The sequence below is a fragment of the Corythoichthys intestinalis genome, chromosome 13 (genome assembly GCF_030265065.1).
Source record: "Corythoichthys intestinalis isolate RoL2023-P3 chromosome 13, ASM3026506v1, whole genome shotgun sequence".
Lineage (NCBI taxonomy): Eukaryota > Metazoa > Chordata > Actinopteri > Syngnathiformes > Syngnathidae > Corythoichthys > Corythoichthys intestinalis.
The window spans coordinates 46,251,072-46,271,852 of NC_080407.1; the positions used below are offsets into that span (position 1 = coordinate 46,251,072).

At 42.7% G+C, this 20,781-nt stretch overlaps 3 protein-coding genes across 4 annotated transcripts in view; 2 read left to right on the top strand and 1 right to left on the bottom strand.

The window, feature by feature from the left end:
- The window catches only part of LOC130928178 (SH3 domain-containing protein 19-like), a 16,026-nt gene extending 14,978 nt beyond the window's left edge, over positions 1-1,048 (top strand). Inside the window, exons 13-16 of one of the 2 annotated variants that reach the window (XM_057854454.1) lie at positions 69-97; positions 161-335; positions 458-552; positions 617-1,048. In XM_057854454.1, the coding sequence (XP_057710437.1) occupies positions 69-97; positions 161-335; positions 458-552; positions 617-724 (407 nt within the window). In that variant the 3' untranslated portion in view covers positions 725-1,048. The remainder of the gene's footprint in view (positions 1-68; positions 98-160; positions 336-457; positions 553-616) is intronic. The other variant, XM_057854453.1, reaches the window with a different exon arrangement.
- LOC130928179 (serine/threonine-protein kinase DCLK2-like) lies at positions 490-16,681 on the bottom strand. Its single transcript, XM_057854455.1, has 17 exons — positions 16,436-16,681; positions 16,288-16,367; positions 15,586-16,105; positions 13,946-14,319; positions 13,636-13,762; positions 13,437-13,568; positions 13,306-13,367; positions 13,162-13,234; positions 12,995-13,100; positions 11,412-11,469; positions 11,230-11,349; positions 11,009-11,155; positions 10,809-10,942; positions 10,658-10,735; positions 10,492-10,588; positions 10,317-10,397; positions 490-4,908 (listed from the first exon to the last, which is right to left on the bottom strand). Exons 3-17 carry the CDS (start codon positions 15,974-15,976, stop codon positions 4,810-4,812), a joined length of 2,079 nt encoding a protein of 692 aa, XP_057710438.1. The 5' UTR covers positions 15,977-16,105; positions 16,288-16,367; positions 16,436-16,681; the 3' UTR covers positions 490-4,809.
- Positions 16,682-18,306: 1,625 nt separating this feature from the next.
- Positions 18,307-19,877, top strand: LOC130929016 (N-acyl-aromatic-L-amino acid amidohydrolase (carboxylate-forming) B-like). The gene is made up of 6 exons (XM_057855872.1): positions 18,307-18,564; positions 18,675-18,870; positions 18,938-19,031; positions 19,101-19,208; positions 19,276-19,388; positions 19,457-19,877. Exons 1-6 carry the CDS (start codon positions 18,341-18,343, stop codon positions 19,691-19,693), a joined length of 972 nt encoding a protein of 323 aa, XP_057711855.1. The 5' UTR covers positions 18,307-18,340; the 3' UTR covers positions 19,694-19,877.
- Positions 19,878-20,781: the final 904 nt, after the last annotated feature.

Consider the following 20,781-nt stretch of genomic DNA (forward strand, 5'->3'; position numbering starts at 1 on the left):
GTTGAATAATTTTGAACACAACTGTATGAAACATGATTCAATATTTCATGTTTATGTTTTTTCCCCAGTGGTACTGACACCTTCAAAAGAAATGGAGGTAAGTTTAAAATGATTCATAAGACCGAAAAACTCCCATAATGCTCCACTAACATGCCTTTAGGTGGAAGAATGGGCATTGGCGCTGTTTGACTTCGCCGGTCAGACTGCGGAGGATTTGTCTTTCCACAAGGGGGCGCACATCCAAGTGATCGAACATGTAGACTCCGAGTGGAGGAGGGGGCGACTCGCCGGGAAGGAGGGGCTTTACCCCGTGGCTTTCACGCAACCCTGCCAAGGTGCGACAATATGCATAAAATTGCATTGGTTGGTTGGGGAGTGCTTTGCTGCTTCAGGACCTGACGTCATTCATTGCTAGCATTGACAGAAAAATGACTGGCACTTTTTTCCTTGGTTTCAGCTCCACCAATCGCAAGTTCCAAGGCGGCAGTGAAGGGTGTGGCCAAAGCTTTATTTGCTTTTACCGCCGAGAACGAAGACGAGCTCACAGTTAAGGTGAGAATGTTCAAACACGTCATTATACACCGCATCCTGAGTAATTGTTGTCTTCTTCCTTTAGCCTGGCGACATTATCACACAAGTGGAGTCTAGTGATGAGCAGTGGATTGTGGGAGTTGTTGGTGGTAAGCGTGGAATGGTGCCCAAAAACTACATTTTACTACTTTGATGTAGACAATCTGCTGACTGGACGTTATTGGAGAGGTTTGAAGTCTGAAACTGGACATTGAAGATCAAATGTGGGAACATTTCTTTGTTGTAACATGTGTACGAAACAATTTAACTCCACTAACCAATCGTGTAGGATGTCCTGGTAGTTTTCCGTTAAGTTTCTGAACAGAAAGTGGAGTTAAATGATCACAAGTGTATTTCCAGAGCGGTGTTATACTTCTTTGATGAAGTTAGCGGTGCAATTATATGAATGTAATCGTAAGAAACATTCCATCTTTTAAATCCTAATAAAACTGCAACATTCCTGTTAATTATGTTGACCTCGTCTTTGAACGAAGACCGCAACATAGTGTCGATCGAAGAGAAAATGGCGCTGTGGTGTAAATCAGTTAAACAGAAGGAAAAAACGTTGTTTTTACCGTCTAAATTTTATTTCACAGTTGAATGCATCTTTGTCCTCCATTGACTTTGTATGCAACCTGGCTCGTGTTCTAAATGCTATTTAACACGTTGACTGCTGTTGACGACGATAAACGTCCAATCGCGGTTCAAACTCATTCAGAAGGAGGAAAACCGCCACAACTGGACGTTTATCATCGTCAGTGGCAAATCCAAAAGACCTTTGCCACGGAAAATGTTTGAAAAAAGTTCTAATCTACTGCACTTGATTGAAGGTTAATAAGGCATGATGACTTGCACATACATGAACATAAGTTAAAGCATGTTTTGAATGAGAAGTTAGCTTTGCTAACAGTATCAACACTGCAAGGCGTCTTTTGGTTTGGTGTAAAGCAAAGGAAAGAAGGGAGTAATACTTAAGAGGGTTAAGAGTTAGCTACAGTGGTATGAAAAAGTGTCTGAATCTTTTGGAATTTCTCACATTTCTGCATAAAATCCCCATCAAATGTGAGCTAATCTTTGTCAAAATCACACAGATGAAAAAACAGTGTCTGCTTTAACTAAAACCACCCAAACAATGACAAAAGAGGGAAAAATACGTCAGTGAACCATCACATTTAATATTTCATAACCCCTCTTTGGCAGCAATAACTTCAACTAGACGCCTCGCGTAGCTGCAGATTAGTCTGGCACATCGATCAGAACTAATCTTGGCCCATTCTTCTCTACAAAACTGCTGTATTTCAGTCAGATTCCTAGGATGTCTGGCATGAATCGCTGTCTTTAAGTCATGCCACAGCATCTCAATGGGGTTCAAGTCTGGACTTTGACTTGGGCACTCCAGAACGTGTATTTTGTTCTTCTGAAACTATTCCGAAGTTTATTTACCGTATTTGCCAGAGTATAAGACGGCCCTGATTATAAGACTACCTCCTCTTTTTCAAGACTCAAGTTTGAAAAAAGACTTTTTGAACACCAAATTATTTTTTATGCAGAAAATAATTACAGTACATCTGAAATCAATGATTATAACAATATATTTGAGAGAAAAAGCATGTTATTTTGCCTTATTCAAATCTTAATATCTGAACATTTAAATATGTAAAGTAGTGCTGCAACGATTAATCGACTAACTCGAGTATTCGATTCGAAAAGAAATATTCGAATTAAATTTTGTTGCTTCGAGTAATCGTTTAATTAAAGTGGCGTTGTAATGGTTTATTTTGAAAGGTATTGCATTTAGTTTTATTGATTAGGATAGATACACTGTCCTCTGGTCTGCCTATTTTCACATGGCTGAATCCAACTGCTCCCTGTTAAGACCAACGTAAGCTAAGTTTTTGTTTGAGCTAATATTTTTTAATGCATTCCTGATTTAGTTTATAGGTACATTTAGCCGTTTTTTGTTGGAATATGTATCTGAATCATTTAAGAGCATTGTAAAAAAAACAAAAAACTTTAGCATTTTATAGCATTTAAGCTAGCAGACTTTTTCTGTTTAAGTTGCCCAATTATTCTTTTGGTGTACATAGATGCTCATTTATTTATTATCATTTTTTAATACCGTTTCAGGCTCAGCTCGGGTATTTTAATTTTTCATGTTACTTATCCGATTCCTCGATTATTCAAACTAACTAGGCCATCGATTAATCGACTACTAAAATATTCGATAGCTGCAGCCCTTATGTAAAGTGCAATCACATTTGTAAATGAATGGCTTCTGGTTTTTGAAACGTAAATAAAACAACTAAATTGCAATAACTGCATTAACCATCAAATTGAAGTCTAACTGTAGTCTTGAAACAAATCTGAATAAGGAAAAACATTGCAATAAAATAATGCAAACTGGTTAAACTTGGGAATAGCTGAGATCTGTCATGACAGAACATCGCTTCAATGATATCTGGCGCCATCTAGTGTTGTAAATGGGTATAATGTCTAGACCGCAAATATAAGATGACCCGCACTTTTTCAGTCTTATTTCAATGCAAAAAACACTGTCTTATATTCGGGCCAATACGGTACTTCTGTGTTTTGGATCATTGTGTTGTTGCAGCATCTATCCTCTTTTTAGCTTTTAATGTCTTACAGACAGCCTCAGGTTTTCCTGCTAAACATCCTGACAAACTTTTGAATTCGTTCTTCCATTAATGGTTGCAAGTTGTCCTGGCCCTGAGTGAGCATAACAGCCCCAAATCATGATGCTCCCTCCACAAAGCTTCACAGTGGGGATGAGGTGTTGATGTTGGTGAGCTTTTTCCATTTTTCTCCACACATAACATTGTGTGTTACTCCCAAACAATTCAACTTTAGTTTCATCAGTCCACAAAATATTTTGCTAAAACTCTTGTGGAGTGTCCAAGTGCCTTTTTGCGAACATTAAACGAGCAACAATGTTTTTTTTTTTTTTTAGACAGTGGCTTCCTCTGTGGCGTCCTCCCATGAACAACATTTTTGGCCATAGTTTTACATATGGTTGATGTGTGCACATAGATATTGGACTCTGCCAGTGATTTTTGTAAGTCTTTAGCAGACACTCTAGGGTTCTTTATTACCTCTTTGAGTATTCTGCGCTAAACTCTTGGCGTCATCTTTGGTGGGCGACCCCTCCTTGTGAGAGAAGCAACTCTCTCCATTTGTAGACAACTTCTCTGACTGTCGATTGATGAACATCCACACTTTTAGAGATGGTTTTGTATCCTTTCCCAGGTTTATACAAATCAACAATCCTTGATCACAGGTCTTCTGACAGCTCTTTTGACCGAGCCATGATCCACATCAGACAATGCTTCTCATCAAGATATTTCTTACCAGGTGTGTGTTTTATAGTGGGCAGGGCAGCTTCAAGCCACTAATCAGTGATAGGACACACACCCGACTTAAATTGTTTGGTAAAAATTGGTTTCAATTGCTCTTTAAGTCTACTTAGGCAGAGGGTTCCTTTACATATTTTAACCCCTTCTGTCATTGTCATCAAAATATGAAAACCTATAAATGTTTGGGTGGTTTTAGTTAAGGCAGACACTGTTTTTTCATCTGTGTGATTTTGACAAAGATCACCTCACATTTGATGGTGATTTTATGTAGAAACGTGAGAAATTCCTGAAGGTTCAGATACTTTTACATACCACTGTAACACTACACTTACCACCGTAGGGTCATAAATGATGAAGCACCATTCCGATTTTTCTGTTTCTACGTTATCCGACTTCACGACAGACTCACACACATTCTCGACGGCTAACAGCTACAACAGATTTTCAAGGGTTTAGACTGAAATGTCACTGAAATGTCAGCTTGGTGACTTTTTTTTTTTTTTTTTTTTTTTTTTTTTACAAAACCCTGTATGGATCAGTGCAGACAGGCACAGTGCTTCTGGCCTCGGATTGGGAGATTAGTTGCCGGGGGCGACACATACAAAATGGAAGGAGCTCGGGATTGTTCTTCCCTGAAAAAATGGAAGACATTCTGGATACGGGGAAAGGCTTGAAATATTTCATCCACTGTTTGTGATGGATTTTTTCCAAAATACTTCTCGGGAAAAGTTGAGGAAATGCTCATGATGATCTGGGATTGTCATGTATGAAGGTAAAAAAAGGCTCCAGTTTGCGGGAGGATGTGTTGCAAACTCGAAACTTGCTCAGAAGTATGAAGTGACGTTTTTTACGGCCTGGTGTTTGAAGTCTACACCAGCGGGGAAGGAACCTGCTTGGTTTCCAGCCCTGGAGATTCCATCTCCGTTGCGCCGGGGTCTTCGTTGCCGGAGTCGTTGGGAGCGTCGTCCTACAAGAGAGTACGGTATCATTTATTTGGATGAAAGGCAAAGCATAGACATTACCATCAGATGACAAGACAGCTTCCACAAACATTGCGCCACGCCTTTCTCATTGGGGGCCGACCCAGGCTTTCACTGTGATAAACGCAAACACGCTGCGTTCAAACGCTGGATTTAGGTTGAAACGGAACAAATGTTTTACTGTATACAAGCAGGCAGGAGTGTCTCAAGAGTGATTTAGTCCAGGATTCAACTGTAATTTTCAGACTATAAGGTGCACCTGACTATAAGCCGCCACCCACCAAATATAACATAAAAAGAACATTTGTTCATACAGTGCCTTGCAAAAGTATTCGGCCCCCTTGAATCTTGCAACCTTTCGCCACATTTCAGGCTTCAAACATAAAGATATGAAATTCAATTTTTTTGTCAAGAATCAACAACAAGTGGGACACAATCGTGAAGTGGAACAACATTTATTGGAAAATGTAAACTTTTTTAACAAATAAAAAACTGAAAAGTGGGGCGTGTAATATTATTCTGCCCCTTTACTTTCAGTGCAGCAAACTCACTCCAGAAGTTCAGTGAGGATCTCTGAATGATCCAATGTTGTCCTAAATGACCGATGATGATAAATAGAATCCACCAGTGTGTAATCAAGTCTCCGTATAAATGCACCTGCTCTGTGATAGTCCCAGGGTTCTGTTTAAAGTGCAGAGAGCATTATGAAAACCAAGGAACACACCAGGCAGGTCCGAGATACTGTTGTGGAGAAGTTTAAAGCCGGATTTAGATACAAAAAGATTTCCCAAGCTTTAAATATCTCAAGGAGCACTGTGCAAGCCATCATATTGAAATGGAAGAAGCATCAGACCACTGCAAATCTACCAAGACCCGGCCGTCCTTCCAAATTTTCTTCTCAAACAAGGAGAAAATTGATCAGAGATGCAGCCAAGAGCCCATGATCACTCTGGATGAACTGCAGAGATCTACAGCTGAGGTGGGAGAGTCTGTCCATAGGACAACAATCAGTCGTACACTGCACAAATCTGGCCTTTATGGAAGAGTGGCAAGAAGAAAGCCATTTCTCAAAGATATCCATAATAAGTCTCGTTTAAAGTTTTCCACAAGCCACCTGGGAGACACACCAAACATGTGGAAGAAGGTGCTCTGGTCAGATGAAACCAAAATTGAACTTTTTGGCCACAATGCAAAACGATATGTTTGGCGTAAAAGCAACACAGCTCATCACCCTGAACACACCATCCCCACTGTCAAACATGGTGGTGGCAGCATCATGGTTTGGACCTGCTTTTCTTCAGCAGGGACAGGGAAGATGGTTAAAATTGACGGGAAGATGGATGCAGCCAAATACAGGAACATTCTGGAAGAAAACCTGTCGGTATCTGCACAAGATCTGAGACTCGGACGGAGATTTATCTTTCAACAGGACAATGATCCAAAACATAAAGCCAAATCTACAATGGAATGGTTAAAAAATAAACGTATCCAGGTGTTAGAATGGCCAAGTCAAAGTCCAGACCTGAATCCAATCGAGAATCTGTGGAAAGAGCTGGAGACTGCTCTTCACAAACACTCTCCATCCAACCTCACTGAGCTCGAGCTGTTTTGCAAGGAAGAATGGGCAAGAATGTCAGTCTCTCGATGTGCAAAACAGATAGAAACATACCCCAAGCGACTTGCAGCTGTAATTGGAGCAAAAGGTGGCGCTACAAAGTATTAACGCAAGGGGGCCGAATAATATTGCATGCCCCACTTTTCAGTTTTTTATTTGTTAAAAAAGTTTAAATTATCCAATAAATTTTGTTCCACTTCACGATTGTGTCCCACTTGTTGTTGATTCTTGACAAAAAATTAAAATTTTATATCTTTATGTTTGAAGCCTGAAATGTGGCGAAAGCTTGCAAGGTTCAAGGGGGCCGAATACTTTTGCAAGGCACTGTAGATAAGCCGCACTGGACTATAAGCTCCAGCTGTCCTCACTGTATTATGGGATACAGTATGTACACCAAAAGATATTAACTGGTAACACTTTATTTGACAGCGGCATCATAAGACTGTCATAAGACCAAATGAACCACCATGAAGCTTTTAACCAATTGGCTGCAAAGCTTCATTGCTTCAAGAAGCTTCATTTGGCCATCACTGCTCCCTTGGGGGAGACAGTCAACCTCTGCTGCTACCTGCTGTCAACACTGTTGTCCTCCCAACATGCCTCCTATCATGCACTGCAGTGCTACAGATGTAAATAACAATCAAAATTCATGTTCTGTGCTTATTATTTCTACAATTACTGTTCCAGTTGTTTCATTAACTCATTTGCGCCCAAAAACGTATAAATATGTTCTATTTTTAATTGTTTCCGTGTCCCAAAAACGTATTTATACATCTTTTATTTTTTTTTTCCACAAGAGACATCTCTAGGTTCTGATGCAAGTTCGCTCCAAAGCACAATGCTCAAAATCCATTTTAAAGCAATAAAACTGGCCACTGGAGGGCAGTAGAGCATTTGGTAGGAAGTCATATCGGACCATTAAAGGAAATGAATGAAGAGAAATAGTCAGGAAACGGAAGTTGGAAGAAGTAAGAAGCGTAGGAAAAATGTGGAGAACGATGTAAATACAAGGCACATGCCCCACACATGTTCCCTAGGTGAATTCTGTTATGAGGTAGTGGTCACTACAAAAGAAAGATTAAAAAAAAAATCTGTCTTGATGAGACAGACAGGCGGTGATGAGGGAAAAATTTACCCCGTCTGCCGATACAGCCGCGGCCACAACAGCGTCATCTCTCAGTTCAATAGTTTAGTTATGTGTAAATAAATTGTTACTTTGCAATCAAAAGCTCTATTTTACTTGTTGTTTGTGGTATTTTGTTGAAGGAAAAAAATATTCAGATGTTTGGGATGTCACAAAAGCAAAAGACAGCTGTGTTAAAGTTATGTTAGAAATGTATGCTTTTACAAAAAGCTCAATTTCTCTGTTTTTTCATCAGAAATTGGAAAATTGCTCAAACTAAGCTTTTTCTAATGCTGAAATCTGAAGAATGGAAAAAGATATGAACTTTTTTTCCTGCTGAAAGAAGAGAGTAATCTTTCTTTTGGTGAGTTCCATGTTTATATAGAAATAGAATTTTCTGTGGGCCTTGCAAAATCAGTCTGGAAATGGCTGGGAGTGAATGAGTTAATTGCTAGTTATGGTATTTGGTAACTAGCACCAATTATGACACTGTCATGAGCATTAATGAATGCTCATAACAGATGTCATTTAGTGTTATCCGGCAAATTATCTCACTTTTAAATGGATGTAAAAGATACGAGCTGGACATAAATGCAGTTAGTGACATAATTTGCCGGATGACACTTAATACCATCTGTCATAAGCATTCAGTAATAGGCCATGATAGTGTCATGTAATTATGACTGTCTTATGACAGACTTATGAAGCTGCTGTCAAATAAAGTGTTCCCTATTAACCCAAATAAATCAACAAATAAGGCGCACAGGACTATAAGCCGCAGGATTCAAAATGAGAGAAAAAAGTAGCGGCTCATAGTGCGAAAATTACGGTATTTAAAATTGTGAAAAAAATGCATGGAAAAAATTAGCGTAACTTTAGCTCGAAATATATCCGTAAAATGAATGATAACTGCCTAGTTTTTTGCTTTTACCCAAGAATCTATGTTCATATCTACAGAAATTGCGGGATGTACGCATTTATTTACAAAAAGTTTCAACTTAAAAAGCTCTTTGTTTTGTGATGGTCGTCATGTTGTATCCATACACAGTAGCGTTTACGGTAAGTTTACATTCAAATGATCAGGTAATTTTCGGCCAACTGCCCGTTTTTTGGCAAAAAAGTCGTAATTTAGACATTTATTTTATGTAATAATCGAAAAAACGACGAGGCCCAGATGCTTTTGTTGAGTAAAATTAAGATGATTCTGCATGCTTTCTTCAAGTATTAAGTTTCTGATGTGATTTATTAGCTGTTGAAAACTTGCACTAAATAAAAGAAATTTAAGTTGCTATTTAGGGTAAAAACTTATATATGATAAATATTGGTATTGATCCTAAAAATATAGGTGATTATTAGGGTTGTTCCGATCATGTTTTTTTGCTCCCGATCCGATCCCGATCGTTTTAGTTTGAGTATCTGCCGATCCCGATATTTCCCGATCCGATTGCTTTTTTTTGTTCCCGATTCAATTCCAATCATTCCCGATAATTTTTCCCGATCATATACATTTTGGCAATGCATTAAGAAAAAAATGAATAAAACTCGGACGCATATATACATTTAACATACAGTACATAAGTACTGTATTTGTTTATTATGACAATAAATCCTCAAGATGGCATTTACATTATTAAAATTCTTCCTGTGAGAGGGATCCACGGATAGAAAGACTTGTAATTCTTAAAGGATAAATGTGACCTTGTATATTGTGACTAAATATTGCCATCTAGTGTATTTGTTGACCTTTCAGTAGCCATTTAACTTCGGCCATATGCATGATGGGAAGTGCAACCCATGACTGTGCGTAGTGGTACTAATTGATATAGCTTCTCTGCGTTGGGAAATAAAATAGGGTGTTAAGAAAAAGATCTTCTCCACATTGCTTCCCACGACATTTTTGATTGTTGAGAGAGGGATTTTAAGTCTTTAGCCAATTTAAAAAAGCTTCAAAGGCTGCTATAATTTTCTCTACTCATTTAACGTTGCCTTTTAACTATATGTATACGTAAAACGGTGCCATTATAGATTGAATGCGACAATGCGTGAGAGGGTAGTGCAGCGCATGCATTAATTGTGTTAAGTATTTAAAAGTTATTATCACCGTTAGCACGATAAATTTGATAGCCCTGGTTTAAGCCAAAACTAAAGACTCTGGATGAGTGTAAGACATTTTGTCTGCAACGTTAAATACAATTAGAAAACGATTTAATAAAAAAAAAATTAAAAAAAAAATTTAAAAAGGCATGTCCGATATTTTTTTGCCGATTCCGATTCTTTGAAAATGACGTGATCGGAATGCGATCGATCGGGACATCTCTAGTGATTATATCTGCATTTGGTGATTTTTATGCATCTAGCGGGAAATGTTTGAATTTTATAGGCATTTTTATTTTTGTTGTATTAAAAAGTAATTAATGGGGATTTCATTAGGGAACGGCTTTAATTTTTTTGATGTCGCTGCTCATGGAAACTCATTTATGCCTAAGGAAGGGGCCTGTTTTGGTTTTAGGGCGCTAGCGGCTTTGGTTTTGAAAATATTTGAAGTTTTTGAAAATAGGCCCCCTACGGATCGGCCCCGAGCCCCCCTTGTCCTGTCAACTGATAGTGAAGTCTATGCGGGAAGAAAAATACGGTCTTTCTCAAAGGTGGAAGCTCACCGACACCCATGAGTGCGCGAGAACCTCGTCCGCTGTGAATCGAGCGTCCACGTTCACCTGCAGCATCTGACTAATCAGCGTCTGAGGAAGACACAGTCAACAATGAGGCACTGTAAAGCCTCTCAGAACCGCATGAAAATAATGTAGCATCATCCAAAGACAGTTGTATCCGCACCTTAGCAGGAAGGCTGACGGCATCCCAGTCTGGAGACGGAAACTCCAGCTTCCCTTGGAGGATCTGATCAAACAACTCCTCTTGGACATTGTTCTCACTGAGGAAGACACAGCGTATTTAGATTGAAAATAGGCACTCTGTTTTAAGAATGTTTGACACAACTGACCTTCTAAATGGCGGGAAACCACAAAGGAGGATGTAGGTGATGATGCCCGCTGCCCAGATGTCTACCTTCAAACCATAGCTGGGGACAGACACACTCATAAATGAACGCAATCACCAAATAAGTTATGCGGCTGGTCCTCGTGTCTTCTCACCCGCTCTCCGCAATGATCTCCGGGGCGACGTACGTGGGGGTGCCGCACACAGTGTAAAGTGGCCCTTCGACCACCGTGGCTAGACCGAAGTCTCCCAGTTTGAGTGACTTTGTGCCATCTGGGTACTCGCAAACCTGCCGGAAACACAACCGTCTCACAGACTGCGCGGCATCTACGTCGGACGCCCGCTCAAATCCTACCAATAGATTTTCCGGCTTGATGTCCCTATGCACGATGTTCATCCTGTGCAGGTACTTGATGGCTCCGGCCAGATTGTACACCATAGCGCTGGCGTCATGCTCGCTGTATTTGGTGGACGACGTGATGGCATCAAACAGATCACCGCCCTAAGGTAGATGGAGACACGGAATTTGAAATTTGTCGCTTCAATTTGGCATCACACCGGAATGGAAAAGACCACCTTGACTAGCTCCATGACCAAGAAAAGCTGAGATGGTGTTTCGTCCACCTCGATAAGTTGGATGATGCTAGGGTGTCGAACCCGCCTCAGGACCGCCACCTCGTTCTCAATCAGGTGCTCCTATTGTGCCCAAAAATTAGCATTAGCATTAGCCTCAAACCCGAAACAAATGTCCACATTACCTTCCCACAGCAACGAGCTTTATCGATGATCTTCAGCGCGAACTCCTGCCCAGTTGACCTACAGTGGGGCAAATAAGTATTTAGTCAACCACTAATTGTGCAAGTTCTCCTACTTGAAAATATTAGAGAGGCCTGTAATTGTCAACATGGGTAAATCTCAACCATGAGAGACAGAATGTGAACATAGTGGAAAATAAGTATTTGGTCAATACCATAAGTTCATCCCAATACTTTGTTATGTACCCTTTGTTGGCAATAACGGAGGCCAAACGTTTTCTGTAACTCTTCACAAGCTTTTCACACACTGTTGGTGGTATTTTGACCCATTCCTCCATGCAGAGCTCCTCTAGAGCAGCGATGTTTTGGGGCTGTCGTTGGGAAACACGGACTTTCGACTCTCTCCACAGATTTTCTATGGGGTTGAGATCTGGAGACTGGCTAGGCCACTCCATGACCTTGAAATGCTTCTTACGAAGCCACTCCTTTGTTGCCCTGGCTGTGTGTTTGGGATCATTGTCATGCTGAAAACCCAGCCACATCTCATCTTCAATGCCCTTGCTGATGGAAGCAGATTTTCACTCAATCTATCGATACATGGCCCTATTCATTCTTTCCTTTACACAGATCAGTCGTCCTGTTCCCTTTGCAGAAAAACAGCCCCAAAGCATGATGTTTCCACCCCTATGCTTCACAGTGGGTATGGTGTTCTTTGGATGCAATTCAGTATTCTTTCTCCTTCAAACACGAGAACCTGTGTTTCTACCAAAAAGTTTTGGTTTCGTCTGACTAACATATTCTCCTAGTCCCCTTCTGGATCATCCAAATGCTCTCTAGCGAACCGCAGACGGGTCTGGACGTGAACTGGCTTCAGCAGGGTGACACGTCTGGCAGTGCAGGTTTTGAGTCCCTGGCGGCGCATTGTGTTACTGATAGTAGCCTTTGTTACTGTGGTCCCAGCTCTCTGTAGGTCATTCAGTAGGTCCCCCCCTTGTGGTCCTGGGATTTTTGCTCACCGTTCTTTTTATCATTTTGACGCCATGGGGTGAGATCTTGCATGGAGCCCCAGATCAAGGGAGATTATCAGTGGTCTTGTATGTCTTCCATTTTCTAATAATTCCTCCCACATTTGATTTCTTTACACAGATCGTTTTACTTATTGCAGATTCAGTCTTCCCAGCCTAGTGCAGGTCTACAATTTTGTCTCTGGTGTCCTTTGACAGCTCTTTGGTCTTGGCCATAGTCTTTTATACCGATATTGAGTTAAAACAGGTAACGAGTGGAGCCTCATTAGACCTTGTTAGAAGAAGTTAGACAGAAATCTTGCTTGTTTGTAGGGGACCAAATACATATTTTCCACCATAATTTTGAAATAAATTCTTTAAAAATCAAACAATGTGATTTTCTGTTTTTTTCTTCTTCCATATTCTGTCTCTCATGACTAAGGTTTACCCATGTTGACGATTACAGGCCTCTCTAATCTTTTCAAGTAGGAGAACTTGCACAATTGTTGGTTGACTAAATACTTATTTAATAGTATCATGCCACATTCACCCTACAAATATCCCAAGTTTTCTTTTCTTTACCTCTCAATGCACTCTTTCACCACCGCAAAGTTTCCGTCTCCGATGACTTTACCGATTTTGTACTTGCTGCTGATGAGGGTTGACGACACCGACAGGTTTCCGTTGACTTGTAAGAGAAGTTAGACGATCATGCCCTGTAGGACAGTGTAGTGGGCATGCTAACGCACCTTCTATAGTCCCGTCATCGGCATGTTCGGCCGCGCCATTGACATCCGTGGAGGAAGACCGATGTGGGGAAACCTGCCAATGGAACATACATGGATGAAGAAGTGATTAAATACTTCAGTTATGACAAGGAGGATTTACCTTACCTTGAGGCTGGGGGAGGGGCTAGACCTGGATGACTTTGCCTGCGATCCCGAAGCTTCATTGGCTACCAAAGACGAACGGAACGATGTTGCGTTACAATGCAAAAACGTTTTTCGTATACGTCGGTTCTTACCTGTTCCCGGTGACCTGGACCGGGTCACAGCTTTAGCGGAACCCTTGGAGGAGGCTAAAACAGAGCCGCTGGGGCTCTTTGGAGCTGAAGTCCTCTGAGAGACGCCGGGACGTGACGATTTGACACGACATTCTGGTAAAAAAAACAAGGGTCAGATTTCTCCTCCAGTTTATTTAAAACTGTAATGTGCCTGCAAGACCATTGACAAAGGCCGCAGTCTTTCCACCGTGAGTCAGCACGAAGTCGTCTTGAGCATAGCGGAATTTCTCCAGCCCGCACGCCATGAACACGTCGTCGTCTCCAAAGAAGTCCTGGAGACAGGTAAGCTACACACACACAGACCGCTTAAATTTTTTCACCCAAGTTCCCCGCTGGACTGATTTTTTTCTTTCTTTTCTATGTTCTTCAATTGCTGCCATGTTTAAAAATAGCTCAATGTCGCGTGTTAAGCCAACAGTATCTTCAAAGGTAGTATCTCAACAATGAGGCGTTTTATAAATTTGGCTTACCTGCTTTCCGTCCAGCGTGTACAGCCTCTTAACAGCTCCTGAGTCCAGCTTAATGGCCTCGGTGATGTCAGCCAGCACTTGTTCGAAAGAGTGGGCGGTCTTCTTGTTCAGGAGGATCCGCACCGCCTTACGGGGTTTCACACCGCTTCGGATCACTGTCACCAGCTTGGGCTTGATGAAGTCTTTGCTCTCTCGCCCCTCGGCTCGCTCTCTGCCGCCCGCACCGCCCGCCGACCCAGCTGACGCGGCGGTCGGCCTGTTGGAGCTGGTGCCGCTGCTCCCAGACGCGGCGCCGGGCTTCCAGCTAGGGACTGAAATCTTGGTGTAGTCTACTTTGCGGTAAGGCTGGTTGGAGGCACAAACGTAGCACTCGCCTGAAAAAGAGAGATGGTGCTTTCAGGTGAAATTTCATGATAAAAACATATGCTCCAGCCACTCGACGAGTACAGACGCACTCTCAGAGTTCCTGAAGCACTCCAGCAAAATTAGATCACTGATCTGCTATTGCAACATGCGCGCTGTGTTTAACCTGCTGTGAGATGGAGCTCCTTGACTGGACACTTAGCTCATTGGACAAAATATTTTCTACAATGAGACCTACACCAGACCAACGGCCATGTTCGGCCAACACCTTCACGTCTGGATATGTGGAGGATGCCTGGGGAAAATGGAGGCCCATATTCTTAACGTCTCTCCAGATTGAGGACGTCGAGGACCTCCCTGCCATCACTGGGCGAAGTTATCACTGCTTTATCTTCGGCTCTCTGATGGCACTCGCCTTCCTGCTGCTTCTTGGTGCCCTCTGGGTACACCGATTCTCGATGAAAATGAAGCGTCAACTCAACGAGGCAATGGAGATTGCTCGTAACAGCGGTTACAAATTGTCCCAGGTGACGAAGGAACAAGCAAATGGTCACGAAAATCATCACGGAGATCCGGGATTATGAAAGGCTCGCTCGCGAGAACCGGGCAAGGGAGGATGATGACTAATCTTCCGGAGCGAATACAGCAGACGTGGGCCTCCATGATACCCCCGGCCATCCCTCCCTACACCAACTTGGAAATCAACCTATCCAATGAAGCTACTCAAATTGACAATATTGCGAAATCCCATGATAATCAATGACTTTTGGAAAGATATATAAGTAAAAAAATGGAATATGCAACACTAACATGCTAGACTGTGCGTCCCGGGCTGTTGGGGGACGGGTATCGATAAGCATTTGCTTTTTTCCCGTCTTCCTTTGTCTGTCATCATCTTTCCGGGCAAATTATTCAATATTCTGTGTCAATGTTTCTCTTTTTTGGCCAAACTATCCCACACTCTGTAACTGTCAATGATAATGATGATGATGACAATGACGATAAATTCATTCATTCATTGCGACAACCTAGCTAGAACAAACAGAAACCCTTGAACAATGTTCATGTTGTGTATGTATGCTCTTTGCCGCAAGTGATACATCTATCCGTGTTTCCATACATTAGTGGTCATTAGTTGTCTTTACAGTCATCAATATTGATGTGTTGTGTGAAAGCAACCATTCAAGTCATTTAACCTCTGATCATACATTAAATTCAGAAATTGCTAGCCCAGACTTTCATTATTTCAATTCAGTGCTTCCCAAATATTGTGCTACCTTCCACCAGCTCGTCCAAGCTGGTGATCTTCTTTGTACCATCGATGGTGTAGATGGTCCGCACTCCTTGAGGCAGGTGGAGGTTGTCTGCCAGCGAACGGGTGAGCTCCACCAGAAGGGCATCGTACGAGCGGAACCGGTCGCTTGAGACGGCGTACAGCAGACCCTTAAAAGAACGGTCGCCATTGCGGTAGAAGCGCACTTTCTTGGCGCGCTTCTCCAAGGTGAGCGCCTGCAAAGTGCGGGTGCGATAATAGCTGCAGTTGGTGCTGTGCGCCGGGCTGGGAACCAGGCTGCTTCCACGGGAGCTCGGGCCTGAGTCGTCTCGTTTAGCTCGAGTGGAGCGCCCGCGACGGACCTTGTCGCGTTCGTCAAAGTGCTCCAACTCCATGGTCTAACTGATCAAGTCCGGATGTGCGGCCCCACTACTTGGGATTCATCTCGATTCGGATCTGTGATTTTGAAGGAGGCAACCGAATGTGGGGATTTCAGGTGATTGGAGGATTCTAGTGGAAAGATTCTGAAAAGAAACAAGGAGCCTGAATTAGGAGTAGAGGTCACGACAGCATCCTGCAGCAGCCTCCGGGTCCAGTCTCTGTCACAGGTCTAGTCTAGCACGGTCATGCCAGCCACTAGTTCACAAATGAGAATTTTCACATGCTCTTAAGACTGATGATCTATCATCAAGGGAGTGAGCATCACCTTGTAGCATGCCAGCATGTCAGTCAAGGTTGCAGGTGCAATCCAGTCACGTGTTTGCTTATCATCCCGTTCTGCACAACCTGCAGATGGGATTAGGACAAAAGCATGAATGCACCCAAACGTGCGCACTGAGGAGGGAGGCACCTACCAATAATGCCGTGGAGCCGGTTTGTTGCTATGGAGGTCCCCCTCCCTTCCCCTCTACTCCTCCCCGGTGCGCAGGTTCCGGTATTTTCCGGCTGAAACCGCGGCTGAAAGGCGACGAGGGCTGCGCCGGGCCGCTAATGGGGATAGGCGCTGAGATGTTAGCGGGATGCGGCGCGATAGGATCCGGACGGCAGCAGCTGCGCAGCCGCTGCAGCAGAGAGGAGACGCCGGCACAACGAGCTTCCGCTCCCGCCCCTCCTCCGAGGCGCTGTGTCTATCACTCTCTCTCTCTCACCACGTCTTTTGTCTAGGTCGCTCTACCCCTCCCCCCTAATCTTGTCCCATTTCTGTCTCTTTAGTCAATTAAATCCCCCCCCAAAATGGCAAACGTGTCAAAAAACAGAATAATCGTAGTTAAGACTGTACACAAACAGGTATATAAATGATCAGTCACTTGCTAGAGAATTGTAACGGCAAAGTAAATTTATTTGTTTTGCTTTCATACTGAAGAAGAACCTAAGACAAAACTTCGGAAGTCCAGTTTTTATTTCACGATAACATGGCATAACCCTTACCTGCAAGAACTGCATCAATCCTAAGCTATTGACAACCAGACTGTTTCATTCTTGAAGGAAATAGTTACCTTTCTTGCACACACCATATAACTGTTTGCATTACTCTAACACTTAATACAATCAATCAGGGAATAGTATCATTTCTCATATCTACTGTAGGACTGTTTGTATTACTCTAACACACCTAATATGAAATAAATGGCACTTATACGATAGTTAAATGAAAAGAAGCAGAATACATGGCGTAAAAGATACACAACGCCATTTTATCACAGAAGCCCAACGCGTCATGAGCAAGATTAATGCACCAACTCCTTCAATCAGTTCTCCCAGGCACCCCAGGGCAAAGAGCAGGGCCCTCTGTCCTAAATCAAGTCGCATCAATCGCCCAACCAGGATAACAAGTTGATAGCGTGGGCGCCTGGGACGTCAAGACCGCGTCGGTCACTGTGGCAACCACGTCCCACTGCCTTCGGCCCGGCCCACCCCACGGCAGCTTTAAAAAGACTAAACATTGAGATAAAAAAACTGTCGCTGCTCAGGAACATTCCTATGTAGCCGTTGTTTTGCCGACCCTGGATCCAGAATTGTCCCTCTGTCGTCTGTTTTTGCCTTGTTTTCTGACCACTGCCAACAAATAAATTGTCAACCTGTTTTCCGTGAGCCTTCTTCAAACTTTTAGAACATGGAGTCAGTACAAAGGGAATTTTGGCTCCTCTCGGCTCTTCGCGGGAGCGGTCTCAGTGGAGCACCATTTCCGTTCGGCTGTTGCCGTTTCCGCGGCTTGGCCGGGGGAGGGGTGGATTCCTTCATTTTTCAGGAGATGAAATGCATGCTCAATTGGGTTCAGGTCTGGTGATTTTCCTCTTGATGAAGCACTTTTTGATTTTTTTTCTTTGAATTGTGTTGTTGTCATTCTGCGTTTAATAAAGAGTAGAATGTAAAGTCCTCAGTGGTGCTTTGTAGTCTCTTCCAACCTCTAAATCAGCAGATAATTCAATCACCATGGTTCCAGTTACAATTATTTACCAGATGGATGATGTCATACTCCACTGAGCTTGCGACCTCATCTCGAGAGTGAATCATCAAGTTTCCCCCACGCTCCAATGAACCCGTCCCGGGACACACCCTGCCTGCGATGCGGTGTAGTCTTTTAAAAGCCAGAGTGCTGACTCGAGAAAGCCTAGCAAGGGATAACTGCGCTGGCTTGAGTGGCTGACAGGAGACTCCTGTGCCTTCATTTGGGATACCCGCGTGCCGAACATCTTGTTTTAGAGAGTGTGGTAAGGTCTTCAACTTCCTGTGCGGTTCCATCCACGGAAGTCAATCATATGGAGGTCCGTCTGCCAAGGTTATCTCGGGTGGCCGTCTGCGGCGGTACCCATGGCAACGAGCTCTCAGGGGTCTTCCTAGTGAGGGAACTGTTGAAGACAGGTGGCGAGGCGGGAGCGGGGACATCAGTGCAGGCTGTCTTGTCCAACCCGCGTGCTACCCAGCTGTGCTGCCGATACATTGACACGGACCTCAACCGATGCTTCACCCGCGCCACCCTCGAGTAAGATCAGTCATGTCCCATGCCTGCCAACTTTCTAGAGGTTCTGAAACTTTTGACCCATCAGCTTTATTTCAAGTCTTTGACATGACTCTCTGAATCCTTCCCCTCAGCGTCCCAGCGTTTGACACGGAGTCATACGAGGTGACCCGCGCCCGGGAACTGGACGCCCAGCTGGGCCCCAAAGGGAGTCCGCATGCTTACGATCTCATCTGCGACCTTCACAACAGCACCTCTAACATGGGCCTGTGCGTCATCGGTTTCTCCGACTGTGACTGGATCTGCTTACATGTTTTCCGATACCTTCAGGTATATTGCCGGACAGTAAATGCATGTTTTACTCATTTAACTTTAGTTTGGCCTCACGTTTTTGCAGCGGCAGATGTCAGATATACCAGTGAGGTACATACATTTTGACCTCCCTGACAAGGACTCGTTTTCTCTCGATTCCGTGGGAAAACATGGCTTTGGTAAGATCGGGATTTTATATATTCTCACTGTAATTTTTTTGCGACATCTCTCATAATCTGTCATTCAAGCTTTAGAGATCGGTCCCCAGCCTCATGGTGTGGTGAGGTCCAATATCTACACTAGCATGAAAGATGGTGTGCGTCACGTATTGGACTGGGTGCGTCTCTTCAACTCAGGTACAAAAAATGGTCGCTAACGCACTCTTACGACTCGATCCGTATTGCTTCATCTTCTGAGCTCCAGGCAGCGTTTTCGAGGGCGGGCCCGTAGACGTCTTCACCGCGGTTGGACACCTTGACTATCCGAGAGACTGTGAAACGCGACAAATCACGGCGGCAATCCATCCTCGACTTCAGGTAGAGTTCGCAAAAACTGTTCCGCAAGACTTAACGTGAGTTACTGTCAGGTAAATTTCTCGCGGCAGGACCAAGACTTTTGCCTTCTGCATCCCAACGAATCCGTATTCCAGACCTTTTCCGGCCAGGTGTTACCCTATGAAGGCAGCGAACCTCTTTACCCGTTTTTCATCAACGAGGGCGCCTATTACGAGAAGGGCGTGGCGCTTTACCTAGCCAGGAAGAGATCGGTCACCCTCCCCAAACTTCGGGTATGCAAAGACGGCCGTGCAGGTGACTTGATGTCGGAAGAAAAGGAGGAATGAGGCTGAAAACACCGTTTGGACAAAAGGTTTTTACTAGAAATAGCAACACATGGACGCTCACATCACACAAGACTTTTGGCATTTAATAGCAAGTCATAAAAATCTAGTGATCTGACATCTACCTTACTACAACTTTTCAAAAGCTGTATGGCAATATGGCCTTTAGTGTACATTCATAACGCTTGACGAGGAAGTATATTATTAAAAAACAAAAAAATCCACTTGCAGCAACTTCTGAGTATTTCCTCGATAGAGGGTACCGTAATTTTCCGACTGTAAGCCGCTACTTTTTCCCCCTCATTTTGAATCATGTGTATGATATATAATGGTCTTATGACAATTTTATGGCACCACTGTCGAATAAAGTGCTACCAAATGCCATAGTTATCAATAAATGAAACAAATAGAACAGCAACTGAAGAAATGATGAGTACAGAACATGGGTTTTTACTAAAAATGTCCCGATTGATCACGTCATTTTCAAAGTATCGGAATCGGCAAAAAAATATCGGACATGACTTTTTTGATATATATATATATGTATATGTATATATATAATATACGTATTAGGGGTGTCAAACGATTAAATTTTTTAATCAAGTTAATTACAGCTTAAAAATTAATTAATCGTAATTAATCGCAATTAATCGCAATTCAAACCATCTATAAAATATGCCAAATTTTTCTGTAAATTATTGTTGGAATGGAAAGATAAGACACAAAATGGATATATACATTCAACATACGGTACATAAGTACTGTATTTCTTTATTATAACAATAAATCAACAAGATGGCATTACTATTATTAACATTCTGTCAAAGCGATCCATGGATAGAAAGACTTGTAGTTCTTAAAAGACAAGTTATAGAAATTTTATATCAAAACCCCTCATGTTTTCGTTTTAATAAAATTTGTAAAATTTTCAATCAAAAAATAAACTAGTAGCCCGCCATTGTTGATGCCAATAATTACTTACACAATGCTCATGGGTGCTGAAGCCTGTAAAATCAGTCGCACCCAAGCGCCAGCAGAGGGCGGCAAAACTCCGAAAAACACAACAAGTACTCCTTTCACTGTGCTCGCAT